General features: G+C 46.3%; 1 protein-coding gene across 1 annotated transcript; it reads left to right on the plus strand.

Moving 5' to 3' along the window:
• Nucleotides 1-714: 714 nt before the first annotated feature.
• LOC120999456 (cytochrome c oxidase subunit 7A-related protein, mitochondrial) lies at nucleotides 715-8,441 on the plus strand. The gene is made up of 3 exons (XM_040430352.1): nucleotides 715-868; nucleotides 7,351-7,479; nucleotides 7,843-8,441. Exons 1-3 carry the CDS (start codon nucleotides 797-799, stop codon nucleotides 7,981-7,983), a joined length of 342 nt encoding a protein of 113 aa, XP_040286286.1. The 5' UTR covers nucleotides 715-796; the 3' UTR covers nucleotides 7,984-8,441.
• Nucleotides 8,442-20,263: the final 11,822 nt, after the last annotated feature.

The following is a 20,263-nucleotide window of genomic DNA, read 5'->3' on the forward strand; positions in this document are numbered from 1 at the left end:
AAAAACTGAACAACTGAACGCAATCGCAGACAAAACTGACTGAACTTGCTTGCAAAATAGTGCGAGTTTCACTGAACGCATCCGGAGCTAATCTGTCACGCTCGTGTGAAAGGGGCCTAAGTGTCTGATCGGCAGGCGCCCCCCGGGGCCCGACCCCTTACTATCAGACACCTATCCCCTGTACTAGGCATCACCAGCACAGATTCCACCTTTCATTTTGGACAACTCCTTTTCAAAATAGGGGAGCACAGGCCCCAATTCTCACGATCATCTGGGGGTCTTACATTGAGGACCCCTCTGAATAGTGCATAAGTTGGCTTAATGGGAAAAAAAAACTTGAAGGCCAAAATTATTGTCACGCAAAATGGGTTAAAATAATAAAAACTGTTAAAAGTTGAAATTTTTTTTAAAAAATTGTAAGAGCAGTAATTTTCCACCATTACAATCCTCATCCTGTAAGCAGATGAGAGGCTGCCCTGTGAGGGTGACCCAGTAACTGCGGCCTCACACACAAGGTGACACCAGAGGGCTGCCCGAGGACCGCCTGTCACGTCAGCTTCACTACATAAACCTAATAATAGAGAACTGGGTATCAAAATGATATGTAGAACAAATGCAAATCATTAGAAAAAAATATCCTGGTGTTGAAATGATGTCGGAAAATGAATCTCGACGCGCGAATGACAACAGGCAGGGTGAGGGCAGCCTCTGACGTCATCAAAGCGCGACGATTCGGCTTGTGGGGTCCTTCCCGGCGGAAAAGATCAGCGTCCGGAGACTGACTGAGGTCGCCAGCATGTATTATAAGTTCAACGGCTTCACGCAGAAGCTGGCCGGAGCCGCGGCGGAGGAGGCGTACAACCCTCAGGTGGGGAGGACGGGGCGGAGCGGGGAGCAGCACTGACCTTCACCGGAGGAAAGGGCGGCGGATTAGTGGATGCCCTCTGCTTACCAGCAGGGTGGTATATATATATATATATATATATACATATACATACTCACTCACTCTGTAGTTACCCATAGCAACCAACCCTGATCAGGCTCCATTGGTTTCTTGCATTAGTTTTTATTAACACCCCCCCCCCCCCCCATACTGAGATTTCTCCTTTCTTCTTCAATGGCTGCTGCAGGAGGAATGCACCCCCTCCCCACAATCAGTAACATGTGCCCATCGCCCCAGTCTATCTTTGGGGTATAACCTCTCTTTAACCTTGGGGCTGGTCATTTCCACACGTAGAGGAAACCCTGCAGGTTTTTGGATTGGGTTTATGGAGACTCCGTTACCTCTTATTGCACTTTATTCTCACATTTTTTGCAATGCGTGGGTGTCGCAGCGGAAATTTGGGAAGTTCCCGAGGAGCACGCACATCCCACCGGACGGAAGTATTGCAGAGTTTTCCGTTGTGGGTTTGGCATCAGGGCTGCACGACATTCGTCTTGTGATGTTTCTGTGTCGCCAGTCTCCGGTGTCGCACTACTGCAAAAATGTGGATTTTTGCGTAACTGTTGTCTCAGTGCGACACAATAGACGATCATGGCAAGAAAGTCACGTGACCCGTCGCACCTTTTTATCGTCGTACAGCCGTACTCTTCTAAGTAATAATCTCAGCACTGCACTGAGAAAAATACAAAGTAATAGAAAATTGAGCTGCGATTCCGGTTTTCGCCGGCCTTTACACAGGAGTGCAGACTTGCAGAAATTCCACACACAAATTTCTGTGCATTTCCGCATTGAAATCCACGTGTGTTACTTGCAGAATTTTTTGCCGACTTTCCGCAGATCTCACTCTTCCATTGAAATCTGCACAAACAACTAAGGCTACTTTCACGCTTGCGTGGTGGTATTCCGGATTTGAGATGCAGCAGAGGATCTCAAAACAGTTCAGTTTTCTCCCCATTCATTTTCCATGGGGACAGAACGGATAAGGACGCATCACTGCAGTTTTGTAACCGGACACAAGCTGCGTTTTTTGTCCAGTGTGCAAAACGGAGCAAACCGGACCTTGCAGCGAAATCAATGTTGGGGCTCATTCACATGACGATATGGCTTTTTCAGTGTTTTGCGGGCCGTTTGTAACGGATCCGTTTTTTGTTTCAGTAGTGGTTCCGTTTTTCCGTATGGCGTATACAGTTTGCAGTAATTACATAGAAAAAATTGGGCTGGGCATAACATTTTCAATAGATGGCTCGGATTTCAATAGATGAACAGATACAGAAGACCAGGGGTGTGGAAATCGTATTTCCCGACGCCCGGGACATGCAGTTCCGGGCGCCAGGCAGGTAGTTTGTTCAGTAGCTCAGCCCTGCTGCGGGCAACCGGGGCAAATAGCAGGGCTGAGATGGCTTTGTTTACCGGAGCAGTGGATTGGCGACGAGCTGGGGGCGTGGAGCAGTGACGCAGCCGCGGTGACAGAGCGTGCGGGGGGGGGGGGCGTGGTGTAGTGACAGCGTCGGGTAGAAGAAATGACAGAGCTGGAGCAATGAAAGGTTCTGTCAGATCTCCGGCTCGGGGGGAGGAGCAGCGACAGAGCCGTTACAGAGCCAGGGGCATTGATAGAACGGTCATCTCTGCCAGCATCCCTCGGAGGACCCCCTTTCTGCAGGTGTTGTCAAACTGGGAAGGTGAGGGGGGTCCTTTCCATGCCACATCAGCAGCTAATTTGCTTAAACCACCTAGAGGTACGGGTAGTAATGTGCTAAACTAATTGCTGTGATCACATTAAGGCCTCGTTCACACCAGGCAGTGCGTTGCGGCCCGATTCTGTCCAGAATGCACTGCACCGCATTGCGGCCGGCTAACTATATTGTGGGGCAGGAGGGGGTGTAGTGGTCTGTTGAAGTGATTGGCACCATAACCATGCCCAACGGCTGCAATGCGATTGTCTGCACAGGATCGCAAGGCACATTATGCCTGCGGTCCAGTCCAAACAAAATGCTGCAAGCAGGATTCTGACCGGACCTCAGGCATAATTGTGCCTTGCGATCCCCGTGCATCCGCGGATCGCCTGCGGCTGTGGCTACGGTGCCATTCACTTCAATGGATCGTCACGCCCCCTCCTGCCCCACAACATAGTGAGCCGGCCGCCATGTAGTGCATTCTGGACAGAATCATCTGGTGAGAACGAGGACTAAACTTAGTCATTTCACACCACAAAGACTAGAACCCAAGCCAGCCACCTCCCTGCATAAGGAAGCGCGGCGGTGCATTGAAATACGGTTTTGATTTAAAATTATTTTTTTGTATCAGGACAAGTAGATCGAGCCCCCGATTTAGTCCTTCGACAAGTATTTTTTTTTTTAAATTTCCACACCCCTGCGGAAGACATACACAGTATGTGTCCCTTTTTTTTTTTTTTGCGGACCCATTGACTTGACTGGAGCCACGGAACGTGATTTGTGGGCAATAATAGGACATGTTCTATCTTTGAATGGAAATACAAAAACGGAATGCATACGGAGTACATTCCGTTTTCTTTGCGGACCCATTGAAATGAATGGTTCCATATATATGGAACGCAAAAAACGTTCGTGTGAACGAGCCCTAAGTCAATGATGCCAGATCAGTTTTTTTATCAGTAAAAAAAACGGATCCGTCACCCATGGACTTGGAAATGATTTTAGTGCCACATCCGGTTTGTTCCATTTCAACGTAACACATTTGCATCCTAACTGAACGGATGCATCTGGATGTGATGATTTCAAATGGAACCATTTTGGTTTCTGCCGGATCTCAAAGCTGGAAACCTAAATGCAAGTGTAAAACAGGCCTCACATGCTGTGGATTTCAGCACAGGAGAAAAAAGCAAAGTGTACATGAGCGACTTCTGATCTCATACACTTTGCTGGTACCGTACTGCGCTGCAGTTTTTCCGAACGCAATCGGCAACGTGTGCAGATAACCTTAAAGAAGAACTGCCACAGAAATGTTGTTCTCTGACCTGCTAGAAAGGTACATAATGTAATCTGTAGTGAATGTAATTTTCTTACCAGTGTCTGTATTTGTGAGTTATGACCTCCCTTCTGATCCTCAGCTGTGTCATGTGACCAACAATCAGACTTTCCAAATAAAACAGCATCTTATGTGTGGACAGGAAGTCAGTTTCTCTATTCTTCCTATGGGAGCCTCAATGTCCTTCTCATAGGAATGAATAGAGAAGTAACCGACCTCCTGTCCTGTGTCAGTTGGAGAATCAGAGAGTTGGTCACATGACACAGCTGAGGATCAGAAGGGAGGGGATGGCTCACAAATACAGTCACTGATGAGTAGATTACATTCACTACAGATTACATCATGTACCTTTCTAACCGGGAGTTCTTCTTTTAATGTGAGGATTGTGTTCTGCACGAAGTGCCTGGTAGATCCACATGTAAATCATGGTGATGTCGGCACAGACTGATTTTTCTGCTGCATATTCTGTTCAATGTCTGCTAAGATGGAAGTTGTCATGATGATTAAAGGGGAATTCTCTTCGACGTTCGGGACACTTCTTGGGGATAAATGTTTGTAGGAATGCTCCTTCCCAGTGTTTGCCTTCTGTAAATAAGTGGCTGATCACACGACATATTGCTTGTTCGTCAGACGACCATTTGTCTGCGGCACCTTTGGTCGGCAGCACGACGCCCTCTGTGACCAATCTGTCTCCTCACATTGCCGCGTGCTGTCTTGCCCAAACGTTAAGGAGCTTTTGAATCCCAGCATGCCGGAGCTTTTGGCATCTTGGATGTTTTCTCTTCTCTATAAGAGCAAAATTCAATGAAAAGGTGTTTCTTCTGTTGTGCGTTTTTTTTTCGGGTTGTCCAGCCGTTAATATTCTGGATCAGTGAATGGAGCTTGTAATTACACTATGCAGCTGCTCCACAGGAGACGCTGCCTCCTCGTCAAACAGCTAGTTGGCGGGGGTGCCGGGTGTCGGACCCCCACCGATAAGATACTGATGACAAAACAGCTGGACCACCCCTTTAAGTGTTTCCCACTAACACTTCTGTCCTGTTCACAGGATAGGGGATAAGGGTCTCATTGCTGGGGGTCTGACCTCTGGGAATAGGTCACAGGGAGGCATTCTGGATCTGCTTGGCAGAAATGCAGGAAACCGATGCGTCTTTTAAAATCGAGAATTGTGTATTCGCTTAAGAAGCTTCTTTTTAGGTCGGCCCTATGGGAGAGGGTAGTGAAGGTCAGGGTGATATCTGCTCTGCGGGCTCCATCCTCCCTCCAGGTCACCGGGAAGCCTTGGTCATATCATGAGACGCCTTCATGTGATAAGGGAACAGCAAGTGACTCGTCTCTGACTTTAACCGCAGCAACTGGAGGTGGCAGATATAGGCCGGCTCTGTCGTTGTCCTGGCTGCTGACAAGTGCATGTGACGGGGACAGTTCTGCATGTTAGTTATTCTTACTCCTAATGGTCCACGGTCCCTTCCATCCCTGGTGGGCGACTCTAGCATGTCGGCTGATAAGGGAACGAAACCCAAAATAAGCCTGGCTGTCATAGATCAGCTCGACCTTCATTAGCAAAGCTTCATTTGTCACAGTTCTGACCTTTATACTGGAGAAAAAAAAACTTTTTTTTTTTTTAAATTTATTATTTTTTTTCTTTGCTGAATTTTTTATTTTTTTTTGTTCCCACGGTTTCCAGTTTAAGCTTACAGCGGGGAAATGAAGAGCTGACATAAGAACGGCTCTTCATGTCCCGTATTTAATAGGACGTTTGCCAGGCCATGCTCCAGAGAAGCAAATCGCCGCCGTCCGTGAGCTAACATCGATTTGCTCTGTAATTCACGCCAGTTTCTGCTGTAAATTTATAGTATGTGAAAAGCCACGCCCCCTCCTGCTAAGCCCATCCCACTTTTTTGCAAACGTGGCGTAAAGTTTTTAAAGGGACCCTCTTCAACTTGTTTTTGGCCTTTTAATGCAACCGAGGTATGTAAGGCTTGCAGAGACCGAGCATTTAGCAGAAAAAGTAGCTTGTTCAAATATGCAAATGAGATGTTTAGTGCACCAGGGGTGGGGCCTAGCCATCCAGTGCACCAGGGGTGGGGCCTAGCCATCCAGTGCACCCAGGTTCAATCCCTCTTCTCAGTAAGCTTTTCCTTCCCCCCCGTTGATTGACAGGACCAGGCTTCTGTGTGAAGCTCTCACCTGTCCCTATAATTTCAGGCCTGTGCCCGTGTACCAGAATTTCGGCTCGTGCTTGGTGCAGCGATGCGATGACGTTCTGGTGCGAGATCAGTGAACGGGAACAGGCATCGGAGAGGCTGGCTGTGAAGAGAGATGGAACTTGTGTGCACCGACAGGCTAGGCCCTGCCCTCAGTGCACTGAATATCTAATTTGCATATTTGGACAAAGTGCTTTGTCTGCTTAACATGCGACAGATTTCAAGGAGAAAGGCAATGATTCAGAGTCTCTGCAAGCGTTACATACCACTCTGCTTAGTTTAAAGGGGTCCTCTTACTTCAGCAGAAGGTTAATACAAGGCGCTTACTAATGCATTGTGATTGTCCATACTGCCTCCTTTGCTGGCTGGATTCATTTTTCCACGAAATTACACACTGCTTGTTTCCACCCTGTGAAAAAGTTCCGGCCTCTTTGGTGGCTGGGACCGTGGCAGCTCACGTAGGCTCCCGTCCTGGCCACCTTGTATCTGCGCTGCAGCAGTGGTCCTAACCATGAAAACGAGAAGTGTATAATGCGATGGAAAAAGGAATCCAGCCAGAAAAGGAGGCAATATGGAGAATCGCAATACATTAGTAAGTGCCTTGTATTAACTCTGTCTACATGATGAGTGCCATTTGCTGAAGTGACACAACCCCCTTTAATGGTCCAAAACAAGCTGTCAGACTCCCTTTAAAAGAAGCTGCAAATTTTTGAACAAAATGTCATTTGGAGCAACGGTGTTCAGCCTTTAATAATCGCCCTCCATATTGTTTTTGGCTGCCGGATAATTTTACTATTCTATGTCTTGCATGCAGGTGGCGGAGTGGCATCATGGAGTCCCTTTGGCTCCCTGCTGCAGAGCAAGTGGTGCGGCACCATGTCTGTAATAGAGCCGATGGGGCATGCTACCATGAAATCCAAGACCCACTCCAGCTGCATACAGCACAGAGGTTGGACTGACCTGTCCTGTGGTTGATCTTTCAGTTTTTTTGGGGAAAACTCGCATGTCTTGGAGACTTGACTCGCAGCGCTGGGGGTCATTTACGTTTCCTGCGTTGTGATGACCGAACACAATGATTGTGGCTGGTGTGATTGTAGTCTTCTTGTTTAACCTTTTAATGCTCTGGTGAAAATTGCAGAATCCCTAAATGTGTTTTTCTTCCAGTGACCTGTTTTTCTTTTGCTGCACTTCCAGGGGCTGAGACCATTCACTTACCCAGAGGCTCCTGCCCCCATTTTCGCCACTCCAACAAAACTTTCCGGCGAAGCGGGTTCTGAGTACCTCGGTAAAAACAGAGTGCCGGAGCTGCAAAAGCTCTTCCAGGTAAGTTCTCGGAATCGGTTCAAACCTATAAGGGTTAAGAAATGAGCTGGTGTTATATTAAACACATGGGGGGGTCATTTATTAGGTGTATTTCTGGCAGCAGGAGTAGCATAGGCGGGTAAAGGGTCGTGCTGGTAGACCGGTCTCATTTATCATTTTCTACGCCTGTTTTAGGAAGCTGGCTTACATTTAGACTGGCGCTGAATGCACCGAAGTTATGTAGAGGCTGGGGCCACCAGCTATAGGGGTTATTAGGACCCGCGTCTAAAATGTTAGTCTTAATAAATGGCACCCTTATTTCATGTAATTGTGATTTTTATATAAAAAAAATGTATGTCACTTTTTTTTTTTTCTCCCTCTAAGAAACCAGATGGGATCCCTGTCCACTTAAAGCGAGGATTTCCTGATAAACTGCTCTACAGAACCACTATGGCGCTGACAGTCGGAGGGGCCATCTACTGCCTCATAGCAATCTACATTGCCTCACAACCGAAAAAGAACTAGTCGAAATGGTTCCAGCAAACGTCTGAATTCTGTCCATAGATCACGTTTTATGCTTATTTTATGTCTGTTTGGTTCAAAATCGACAGATGTTGCTCCGTCTGCAATACTACGACTGGTCCGCTTTTTCAATCCAGGTTAACGATGTGTCTCACAGATGATCCAGGCGGATCTCGCCATAGGGAGGCCTTCACAGCAGCCGCAAAGGGCGTCATCTGTTCACAGCTGTAGATTTGATCAATCATCTTTCCTCCTATAGAAGAATGAGCTCCAGGCTTGTGACTCGCTGTCGCGGCCTCCGACATAAAATGGTTCTATCATGTCTTTTTACATAAAGGCTGATGCTGCACCTTCACAAGGGAATAAGTCATGTGTACGATAAGCCCCAAACGGAGAGAGAGATTAAAAATATTTAATAAAAAGTGACCGCAAGTGACGGACATCGTCTTGTTCCAGAGATGAAAATCTTGTAGTGACGTGCCAGTTTTTTTATAATTAGCAAAATGGACCTACACAGCCTTTACCAGGTCCATTAATTCTTGCAATCTGGTCCATCATGTAAGTTTTCATGGAGCTCTGTACTCGGAAGGTCCTTAAAGGGTTATTCTGACGTGGCAATTTGTGGCATATCCTGTGACTATGCCATAAGTGTCCAGATGGGAATAACCCTTTAACAGCACATTCAGTTATTACTGCCGCCAGTGACTGGACTCTGGCTGAAACGGTGCCATCTTCTTTGACCCGATTCCTGCCGAAGTGGCATCTCTCAGGTGTTAAAGGATTGTCCCAGCTGGACATTTATCTGGCCTATCCACAGGATATGCCATAAGTGGGACCCACACGTATCTCAAGAAGTGGGACCCATATTATGCCACTGTGAAGGGAGACATGGCTGTGGATGCGTGTTTCTCTGTTCATTTCTATTCGAATATGCATGCACCCATCAGATATTTATGGCACATGCCATAAATCTTCATATGGGAATGCCCTTTAAAGGGGTATTTCGGTAAAGTAATTAAATTTTTTGAAAAACTGCATTAAAGGGCTTCTGTCACCCCACTAAAGTCATTTTTTTTTTTTTTGGCTAGTTAAATTACTTATATTGCGATATATGAAAATATAATGGTCTTACTTACTTTGCTTCAGCAGTTTCTTCTAAAAACAAACTTTTATAATATGTAAATTCGGTCTCTACCAGCAAGTAGGGCGTCTACTTGCTGGTAGCTGCTGCAGAAAACCGCCCCCTCGTCGTATTGATTGACAGGGCCAGCCGGGATCTCCTCCTCCGGCCAGCCCTGTCGGCATTTCAAAAATCGCGTGCCTGTGTTGATTTGGCGCAGGCGCTCTGAGATGAGGAGGCTCGCCTCCTCAGAACTCCCTCAGTGCGCCTGCGCCGATGACATCACCGAAATGGAAGACGTCATCGGCGCAGGCGCACTGAGGGAATGCTGAGGAGGCGAGCCTCCTCATCTCAGAGCGCCTGCGCCGAATCAACACAGGCACGCGATTTTTGAAATGCCGACAGGGCTGGCCGGAGGAGGAGATCCCTGCTGGCCCTGTCAATCAATACGACGAGGGGGCGGTTTTCTGCAGCTGCTACCAGCAAGTAGACGCCCTACTTGCTGGTAGAGACCGAATTTACATATTATAAAAGTTTGTTTTTAGAAGAAACTGCTGAAGCAAAGTAAGTAAGACCATTATATTTTCATATATCGCAATATAAGTAATTTAACTAGCCAAAAAAAAAAAAAAAAAGACTTTAGTGGGATGACAGAAGCCCTTTAAGGCTGCAAGCTGTGATCCAACCAGAACCTACACCTATACATATAACCAGAGCTTCAATTTACCTTGCAATCTATTTGTCTGGCTCCTGGGTGAGCCTGCAACAGACACTGTCATGGCGCCTGATCTTCCTTCATAAAACGACAATCCCCACAATCCCTAGCTTTCCTGCTGTGAATGTTGATGTTTATTGATTGGCTGCCTGATATCACAGTCCGGTCACGCCCCCTCTCCTCAGTAATCTCCAGCACACTGACACGCCCTTTGTTTCACAAGACATTTAGCTAGAGAATTGATAGCAACACACTGAGCATGCTCGACCTAAGAAAGGCTCAGAACTACAGGTCGCTGCCATGGTTATTAATGAGGAAACACAGTGGGTGGCAGAGGAAGAAAACTACTTTTATAACTACTGAAGGGTAAATATGTGGAATTTACATTATATTAGATAATTACTGATGATGAATTAGTCTAAAACATAAGTTACATTTATGGTAACCGGAATACCCCTTTAAAGGGGTTGTCTGGTTTACTATACCGATGACCTATCCTCAGGATAGGTAATCAATATCTGATCGGTAGGCATCTGTCTCCCGGCACCCCCACTGATCTAATGTTGGTGAAGTATCCTGAGGATAGGTATAGGAAACCAGAGCGCCCCTTTCATGCTCTGCGTGCCCCCCCTCACATAAGAGCTGCTTTTTATGTTTGGACTAGAAAGCTTTTAGAATTAGGTAACAGAGAACGCTCAATTTTGGGCCTCATTGAGGCTGCTGTAACGGGGCATTTTAGTGTATATGTAACAGCCCCCAATCCCATATTGTGCTGTCCTGGTCATTACACCTCCCCGCCTTGTTATGGGTGTCTGAATATTCATTGTGTAGTGGACAGAAATGGTAACGGCAGCGCTGCCCCCCTTTCATGAGCGCAGCGCTGCCGTTTCCAGCTCCATCCACTCCACAATGCACAGGGTTAGCGCTGACCTGTCCCAATATTAATATCTGAGAACCACTTTCCAGTATGTGAAGTGACTATTTTTGCATTGAAAGTCGCACTTTCAGGTTGACGTGACTTTTCATTGCACATTTGCAAATATTTTTTTTGCGCATGCTAATTAGGCCAGTCTAATTGAAAGTGAACCGCCAGAGACCTGACTAATGCCTTAGGCCTCCTGCACACGACCGTATGGCTTTTGTAGTGTTTTGCGGTCCGTTTTTCACGGATACGTTCTGTTTTTTGTTTCCATTCCGTTTTTCCGTATGGCGTATACAGTAATTACATAGAAAAAATTGGGCTAGGCATAACATTTTTAATAGATGGTTCCGCAAAAACGGATACGGAAGACATACAGAGTACATTCCTTATGTGTTCCGTTTTTTTTTTTGCGGACCTATTCACTTGAATGGAGCCACGGAATGTGATTTGCGGGCAATAATAGGACATGTTCTATCTTTCAACAGAACGGAAATACGGAAACGGAATGCATACGGAGTACATTCCGTTTTTATTGCGGAACCATTGAAATGAATGGTTCCGTATACGGAACGCAAAAAACGGCCCGTAAACGCGGAAAGAAAAGTCGTGTGCGGGAGGCCTTATTCACACGGTCAGGCCCCTTTCAGACGAGCGAGTGTCTCACTGTGGACTCGCAGCACTGCCGGGGTCACATAGCATATTGATTTATAATGCTATGTAACCCTTACAATTCTGGTGTGTATTAGATGACACTGACGGCATTATGTCAGTGTTCTCCAATACATTCCAGAACTGTAAGGGTTACATAGCATCATGGCAGTGCTGGGAGTTCAGGCTGGGTGCCTCGCTGCAAGTCCACAGTGAGACACTCGCTCGTCTGAATGGGGCCTCAGTGATTTCCATCAGTGATTTTGAGCCAAAACCAGGTGGAGCTCTAAACACAGAACGGGAGCAGATCTTTTCCTGAGGCCTCATGCACATGGCCGTTGCCCTGCCGTATCCATATTGCAGCCTGCAATACACGGGCACTGGCCGCGTTCATCCCACATCATGGATGCGGACCCATTCACCCAAGTGAATAGGTCCGAAATCCCGGGAGGTGCGGAACGGAAGCACGGATCGGAAGCCTATGGAAGCACTTCGGAGTGCTTCCATGGTGTTTCTGTCCGTGCCTCCGCACTGCAAAAAAATAGAACATGTTCTATTTTCTATTTTTTTTTTACGATGCGGATGGATCACTGACACATTCAAGTTGAATGGGTCTCGATCTGTCCCGGCCGCCGCATGGATGTTGCCGTGCATTAGGAACCGCAAATTACGGTCCCCAATGCACAGAACGGCCGTATGCATGAGGCCTTATACCTTATGTCTGTGTAGCCCCCCCACCCCCCACTCTAGGTTTTGTCTCGCAATCACTGACCCAAAACACTGACGTGTGAATAAGTCTACATGCACACGACTGTGGTGTGTTTTGTGGTCCGCAAATCACGGATGGGGTCCGTGTGTGTTCCACAATTTGCGGAACGACACGGACAGCCTTTAATATAACTGCTTATTTTTGTCCGCAAAGCACGGACAAGAATAGGACACGGAACGGAGCCACGGATGCGGATAGCACACCGAGTGCTGTCCGCATCTTTTGCGGCTCCATTGAAGTGAATGGGTCCGCAAACACTGCGGCTCGGATGTGGACCAAAACAACGGCCGTGTGCATGAGGCCTAAGGCATAATACAAAGCCTCCTCATTCATCAACCGATGTGCGATTTTTAATAAATAGCCTGCAAAATACTGATGGGTGAAGCCACTCCTGGCACTTTATTTTACCGATTTGTGGTTTTAAAAACCACGCTACAGGAAAAGTGATATATCCATTCTTGAAATAGAAGTTTCTTTCAGCGTGCCTATTTAAATGGGAAGGATGAAAAATCATGTCAAAACCACAGAAAGATCCGTGTCGGCTCCTATAAAATAAAATCACAAGCAATCCTAAAGCGGATTTCACATAGTTTTTTGTTTATTTTATAACACAAACTGCGTGTGAACATACCCTAAAGATCCTTTTACATGGGTGTAGGTTTAGGGATCATGAACACAGCTGTGTATTTTGTCCGCATCCAATCTGCATTCTTTGCAGGTGATATGTGGACCCGGTCACTTCAATGGAGCTGTAGAAGATGCGGGCAGCACACTGCGTGCTGTCCCCATCCATATGTCTGTGCGGAATGCACACGGCCAGCATCTGTGTTTTGTGGATCCGCAATTTACTGACCGCAACAACATGTGCATGAGTCCTTAAAAACAGAAAGTTAGCACAAATTCTTTTGCGTTTCCACACAAAAAACATCTGTTTCTTGTGGTTTTTGTTGCGGTTTTGCTGCTGTTCTCAACCTTGCTTTGCAGAGGGTAAAATTCACACACAAAAAAAATAAAACGCAAACAATTGACAAGCTGTGGGTTTTAAAAGCAGCACGGAAGGAAGAACAAAAGATTTGTCTATTTTTGTTGCTGTTTTTCTGCACAAAAATGCTCATCCATAATGTACAGGTAGCCTGTAAAGGGGTTATCCCACCATTAAAAGGGGGTCTGTTATCACAGTTTCACCTTTTTAACCCTTCCCATAGCTTTCTAGCAGCATTACAGTTGATAAAAACGTTACCTTTATAAGCAATCGTGGACTTATTAAACTGGCAAAAATCATCTTAGTAGGATATACAAATGAGGGCTCGCAAGTGCCCAGGGGCGGCGTCAACCTCGTAGGTGCCCAGGCAGCTCTGCCTTATCGTCTCTTCCCCCTGCCCAGTCTTTCCCTCTGCCCGCCCATCTTCTTACTTCTCTTGCCGAGATCCCGCGCCTGCGCGCTGAGTCCGTCGGCCGGCGCATGCGCACTGCGATGTCTATTCCTGGTACGCCGGCGCATGTGCATTAATTACTGTGATGCCATACGAGGAATGGACATCGCAGTGCGCATGCGCCGGCCGACGGACTCAGCGCGCAGGCGCGGGATCTCGGCAAGAGAAGAAGTAAGAAGATGGGCGCGCAGAGGGAAAGACTGGGCGGGAGAAAGTTACGATAAGGCAGAGCTGCCTGGGCACCTACGAGGTTGACGCCGCCTCTGGGCACTTGCGAGCCCTCATTTGCATATCCTACTAAGATGATTTTTGCCAGTTTTATAAGTCCACGATTGCTTATAAAGGTAACGTTTTTATCAACTGTAATGCTGCTAGAAAGCTATGGGAAGGGTTAAAAAGGTGAAACTGTGATGACAGACTCCCTTTAATGTAAAAAATGAGAATCAGACATCACATAGTACATGATAATCTTTTGAACAAAGCTAGAACCAGCCCTGTACCTCACATAGATCCAGAGATCTCCCCACAACTCAGGGGGCGTGTCTTTTCTGCTGCAGCTCAGGGGGCGTGTCCATGTTCTCCCTATAACAGGTCAGGAGGCAGTTGAAGGATGGAACTGAGCATGTGCGGCCATCTCAGTGAGCCGGACGAAGAAGTAAGAAAAACAACAAACAGCAGGTGGCGCTATACAGATACATTTTATTGAATAACTCAGCGGCTATGCAAAATTTTTCATTACATGCAATTACAAAAGTATTCAGATCGAGGTGCTGGTTTGAAGACTGTAGACTGTTTTTTTGTGGGACAACCCCTTTAAGTGTATGTCATGTTTGAAGGGCCATTTTCAAATACACCGTTAGGAGTCTGATCTACTATTGTGAGTGGCTACAAGAGATCCCAGCAAATCTGTGAATTAGGCCACTTTCACACACTATTCATCAACGATTATAAGCCAAAACCAGGTGCAGGTCAAAAACACAGAACAGGTGCAAGCCTTAACATTATACCTGATCTCTGCGCATACTCCGCTACTGGTTTTGGCTCACAATCACTGTGTAAAAGCAGCTTTAGGCCTCATGCACACGACCGTTGTTTTGGTCCACATCCAGGTCGCAGTTTTTGCGGCTTGGATGTGGACCCATTCACTTCAATGGGGCCGCAAAAGATGCGGACAGCACTCCGTGTGCTGTCCGCATCCGTAGCTCCGTTCCGTGGTCTGCCAAAAAAATATAACCTGTCCTATTCTTGTCCATTTTGCGGACAAGAATAGTCAGTTATATCAATGGCTGTCCGTGCCGTTCCTCAAATTGCCGAACGCACACGGACGCCATCCGTGTTTTGCGGATCCGCAATTTGCGGACCGCAAAACACAACGGTCGTGTGCATGTAGCCTTACCTGAACAACCCTGTTAATTGCACAGAGATGTATACGGCCCCGTTCATGTCGGTGCATCTTGGTTAAAATTGTGCATCAGTACTTGTAAGCCAAAACCAGGGATTGACCCTGCTTAGAGAACATATGATGGAAAGATTTGCACCTCTTTTCTTTAGGACTAGAATTGCGTTATAGATTTCGCTACCATGGACCGTAACTTATGGTCCATGGTAGCGGAATCCATAACGGAATTCTTAGGTAACCCGAACCTTGTACGCCGAACTTGAAAACAGAAGTTCGCTCATCACTATTTAGGACCCGTTCCTCGTTTCGGCTTAGAAATACTGACCAGAATACTGCCGTGTGACAGGGGTGAGAAGGGGGGGGGGGGGGGGGTAATAATACTTAATTTTCCCCATGATGGTACCGCTGCAAAGCCACAGCAGCTGATCTCTGAGGGTCCCAGTAGACTGATCCTTTAGCCCATTAGTAGGATACCCTTATAAAAAAAAAACGTTGTAAAGGAAAATTGGCTTAGTTCCCCATAGCAACCAATCAGATTCCACCTTTCTTTTTCCAAAGGAGCTCTGAAAAATGAAAGGTGAAATCTGATTGGTTGCTATGGGGAACTAAGCCAGTTCTACTTTACACCAGTTTTGATAAATCTCCCCCATTGTCCTTCGTGCAAAAGTCTTTTAACAATGAAATTGTAGCTCCTGTATTTGTGCCTGAGAAACCCAGTGCAGCGACAATTGATCTTGTGGACAAAAAAGTGTCTGAAAACGGCCATTTTTCATTGCCGTGTGAATGTACCCTTACCATTGGAAATCCTGGCCTGTCTGTGGATGATCTGGGGAGCCATCTCATGCCACGGTCAGTCACCACTAGTAGTGATAAGAGGGACACTAGCAGCTCAGCGATATGTGCAGAACATCCTGCCACCACATGTGTTCCTCCCATGGCAGGACGTCCAGCTGGCGTTTCTTCAGCAGGATAATTTTCGCCCACACACAGCGAGGGTCTCCCAGGAATGTCTCCACCAGATTGCAACACTTCCTTGGCTGCCCGGTCACCAGATTTATCACATCGAGCATTTATGGGACCAGCTGGAACACCAGCTTCAGCAACCTACAAGTGTGCAGGATCTACAGGCCCAGCTGCATCATTTGTGGGCAAATGTTCTGCAGGATACCATATGGAACCTGCATGCCTCCATGACCAACCATATCTCATCTTGTATCCAAGCCAGAGATGACCCAACAGGGTACTAGAGCCTCCTTTCAGTTTTCTCTCTAATATTGGATTCACTTACATATTTCATTACATTCATATTATTCCATTCCAACTACTACTCCTATTTTTTCTTTGTGTGTAGCACAATAGCTGCATCTTGTAGACTTCATGGCTTCATTTTGTCTTTTAGTTGTTTCAGACTACAAGGTGGAATAATAGGATTTTCATTCTCAGCTAAGCATGATATCGAAATAATTGATCACTGAAGGAGCACGCAAGGTGTAAGAGCAGCAGGCGAAGAGGCTCCTGAAAAAGAAAATATGTAAAATTAGCATCAGTTACGGTAATCTACAAGGAGCTTGTGGTCATGTAGCAGAGCAGAATTATCTGGACACGTTCACAGGACTATTCAGCCCATCATTTCATTGGAGATTGTCTTTAAAGCAGTGAGAACGATGCTGATAATATCCCAGTACTGCAAAGTTGTTGTCAGGAGAAATATTCCCAAAATAGCTTTGGAGATTACATACCACCTTTATCAGCCGCTTGTTACCGAGCCTGGATGTTCTCACTCCGCACCTTCATAATCCATCACATTCACATCAAGATATGGGACACTGGTTTGTGTCTTGGTTATCAGACATCCTGAGGAAGCATTAGAACTCACGCACATGGCCATACAGTGGGTCACATACTGTGCTACGGGGCCCGTTGTGCGCTTGGGATTATAGATCATACAAAACCCGCATCCAATCCCCTTATCAATACAACTGAAATAAATAAATAAGACACGTGGACACCTTATATGGTGGAAGATTTTGGCCACGACCAGCTTTATTAAAGAACAGCTTAAACCAAATAAACATTAAACCATGTACCAATATAACCTTTATAACCACATAACGGCCCAGCCATAAGCTCGGACCATCCAGCTTAATACCATAGATTAGACTAGTCATAAGCTCGGCCTAAATACCCGAATAACTCGTCCGCTCACCATTTCAGTGAGCGACTTTACCCCTCCTTCTAATAAAGCAGTCGTGACAATATAGCAAAATTGGGCGGGCGGGCGGGTGCAGCTCCAGACTTGCAGTTTGGCTGACAGCTGGATCACTGACAGCCACCGCAATATATACACAGACAGACCCCATCCCCATAAATCAACACCCAATGCCCTAACTGTTGCTGGGCATCAACAATTAATCTGCCCAGCAACCATCCTCTATAGGTGCCCTAACTAGCCAATCCCCAACCCTTGACCTCCCCCCAGTAACACTGGCCAAATTTAGCCACCCTGACCACCACTTTCGGCGGGAAAATCTCCCGCCAAAACCTCACCTAATGACCTTGTCATGATCAAAATCCCATGCGGATCCTTCCATATTAAATTCCAGGATCCTAACATGAGATTATAGATCATACAAAACCCGCATCCAATCACCTTATCAATACAACTGAAATAAATAAATAAGACACGTGGACACCTTATATGGTGGAAGATTTTGGCCACGACCAGCTTTATTAAAGAACAGCTTAAACCAAATAAACATTAAACCATGTACCAATATAACCTTTATAACCACATAACGGCCCAGCCATAAGCTCGGACCATCCAGCTTAATACCATAGATTAGACCAGCCATAAGCTCGGCCTAAATACCCGAATAACTCGTCCGCTCACCATTTCAGTGAGCGACTTTACCCACCGGACCAGACCGACTAAGCAGGAGGCATGGCCCCCCCCCCCCCCCCCCCCCCACCCATAGCTGCTTCTATCATAGCCTGAAAGCCCAAATTAAAAATATCAAGTCCAATGGCCGACAGATGAACACCATCAGAGAAATACAGGCCGGGCAAACCTCCCTCCAAGTCCACGTGTCGATACGAGAAACCCCAAACCAAGGGCATAAATTTTGCCATAACTCTGTTGATGCGAATCCTAATCCTATCCAGATATTTCAGATTCGCACAAGACAGCCATATTAGCCGCGGAACCATCTCTGAAAAAACGTGACACAGGAAACAATCGCCGCATCCGAACCAAAGTACGCTGACTCCATGGTCCCAAGCTTCCCCACGTCATTGCCACCAGCATGAAGAATAATAATATCAGGGTCCGGATACAACAAACACATCTCCAAAATCACATCAATAATACCCTCCCAGCGCAGTCCTCTGACACCATTCCAATGGACTCTAACATCATCTGTAGACCATGACAAGTTATCACCGTACGACCTTCCTGAAGCTCTTCGCTGCGCCCAATGAACGAAAGAATGGCCGACGATCCATACGGTGATGCCTTGGAAACCTGAGAAGACAAACAACATTAGAGGGCATCGGGAAACGGACGAACATACATCTTAAAGCGATTGGAGGACCATCTCCCAATCCTCTTAATCACTGAAGCGCCAAAACCGAATTGAGCTGCTGTGGATGCGGCCCCGATCCTAAAGGAATGTGATGTAAACCGAAAATCTTCCAAACCCAATACAGTAAGACATTTACACAAAACCCTCCGAAACTGATACTGTGTTAAAGGAGAAAAATCCTGATGAACAAAAAACAAAGAACCACCAACTGGTCTGCACTCCCAAAAACGCAATAGCATACTCACCGGGCAGAGATCACCTGACCTGACCCTGCCCACCCGAATCCAAGAACCTTGTCCAGCCTGATCCGTCTTAGTAGTAGGAAGGAAAAATAAAACATAGTTAGCATGAACGTGCACATTAGCTAGCAGCAACCCTATGCCAGACCTGCCACTCTTCGGCAACAGCTCGCTTATCCTGAAAGCCCCGAAAAACATGCACAAAAATACAGTAGAAAAAAGCAGAGACTCATAATCACTGATGCAAACCACAGCTGTAGCTTCACACAAAGCACCCAATAAATCAGGGGATATAGGACACCTGCTGTCAGAAGAACAATTACCTCTCTTATAACCCTTCAACATCTGCTTCACCATAAAAAATTCCAGAAAAGAAGGAACCCCCAGAATCCTAAGAAAAAATGAAACACCAGACAAGATCCTAACTACCATGGCATGAGCCAACCTAATCTTAAAGAGAGACAGACAAAATGCTAATGCTGAAACCTCATTACTCACAAAGGGAGACCCACCTCTACCTTCCACAAAACGACACCAACGACTACACGAACGGACATAGTCTGACTACGTCGCTGGGGCTACTGACGACTGAAGATACGACATCCCTAGGACCAGATCAGACTCCACAGATGTGGAGGGCACACTTCCCCTTCCAAATCGGCCCCCGCCGCCAATGAGTGAAATCTCTGAAACTGAAACCGAGACAAAGCATCAGCAATAGAATTATCTATACCTGGAATATGACGCGCCTTTATCCAAATATTCAACTGCAAACAAAGCAAAACTAAATGGCGTAACAGCTTTACCACCAACAGACACTTCTAGGACAAGCAATTAACCGCAAATAACACCCCCTTATTATCTGTGTGTAGAAAGATCCTTTTATTAGCAAAAAACCTACCCCATAAAACCAGAGCCACAATAACAGGGAACAATTCCAAAACCACTATATTCTTTGTTACACCATTATCCACCCAAGATGAATGCCAAGCAGCCGCGCACCAGTGCCCATTCCAGAAGGCCCCAAAACCAGAGGCCCCCGCTGCATCCGTGAATAGCTCCAAAGAGGGGGCAAACACAAACTGATCCTGCCAAAAAGAACGACCATTATAATTCCTAAAAAATTCCAACCAAATTACCAAATCATCCTTACTATCCCTACACAACCGAACATGAAAAACCGGATTCCGAATGCCTGCAATTAAAGCCGCTAGCCGACGACAAAAAACCCAACCCATCGGCATGACTCTAGATGTGAAAGCCAAAAGACCCAACAATGACTGAATCTCCTTAACCGTAGCTTTCCTCCTACTCAACAGATCTGAAATCACTGAACAAATTCTAAAGACCTTCTCCTGAGGAAGACGAAACTCACCCTTCACTGAATCAATAGTAATACCTAAATACTCCAAACAATTAACAGGATAAACAGTCTTCTCAGCAGACAAAGGCACACC

The sequence above is a fragment of the Bufo bufo genome, chromosome 4 (assembly GCF_905171765.1).
Source record: "Bufo bufo chromosome 4, aBufBuf1.1, whole genome shotgun sequence".
In the NCBI taxonomy this organism is placed as follows: Eukaryota; Metazoa; Chordata; class Amphibia; order Anura; family Bufonidae; genus Bufo; species Bufo bufo.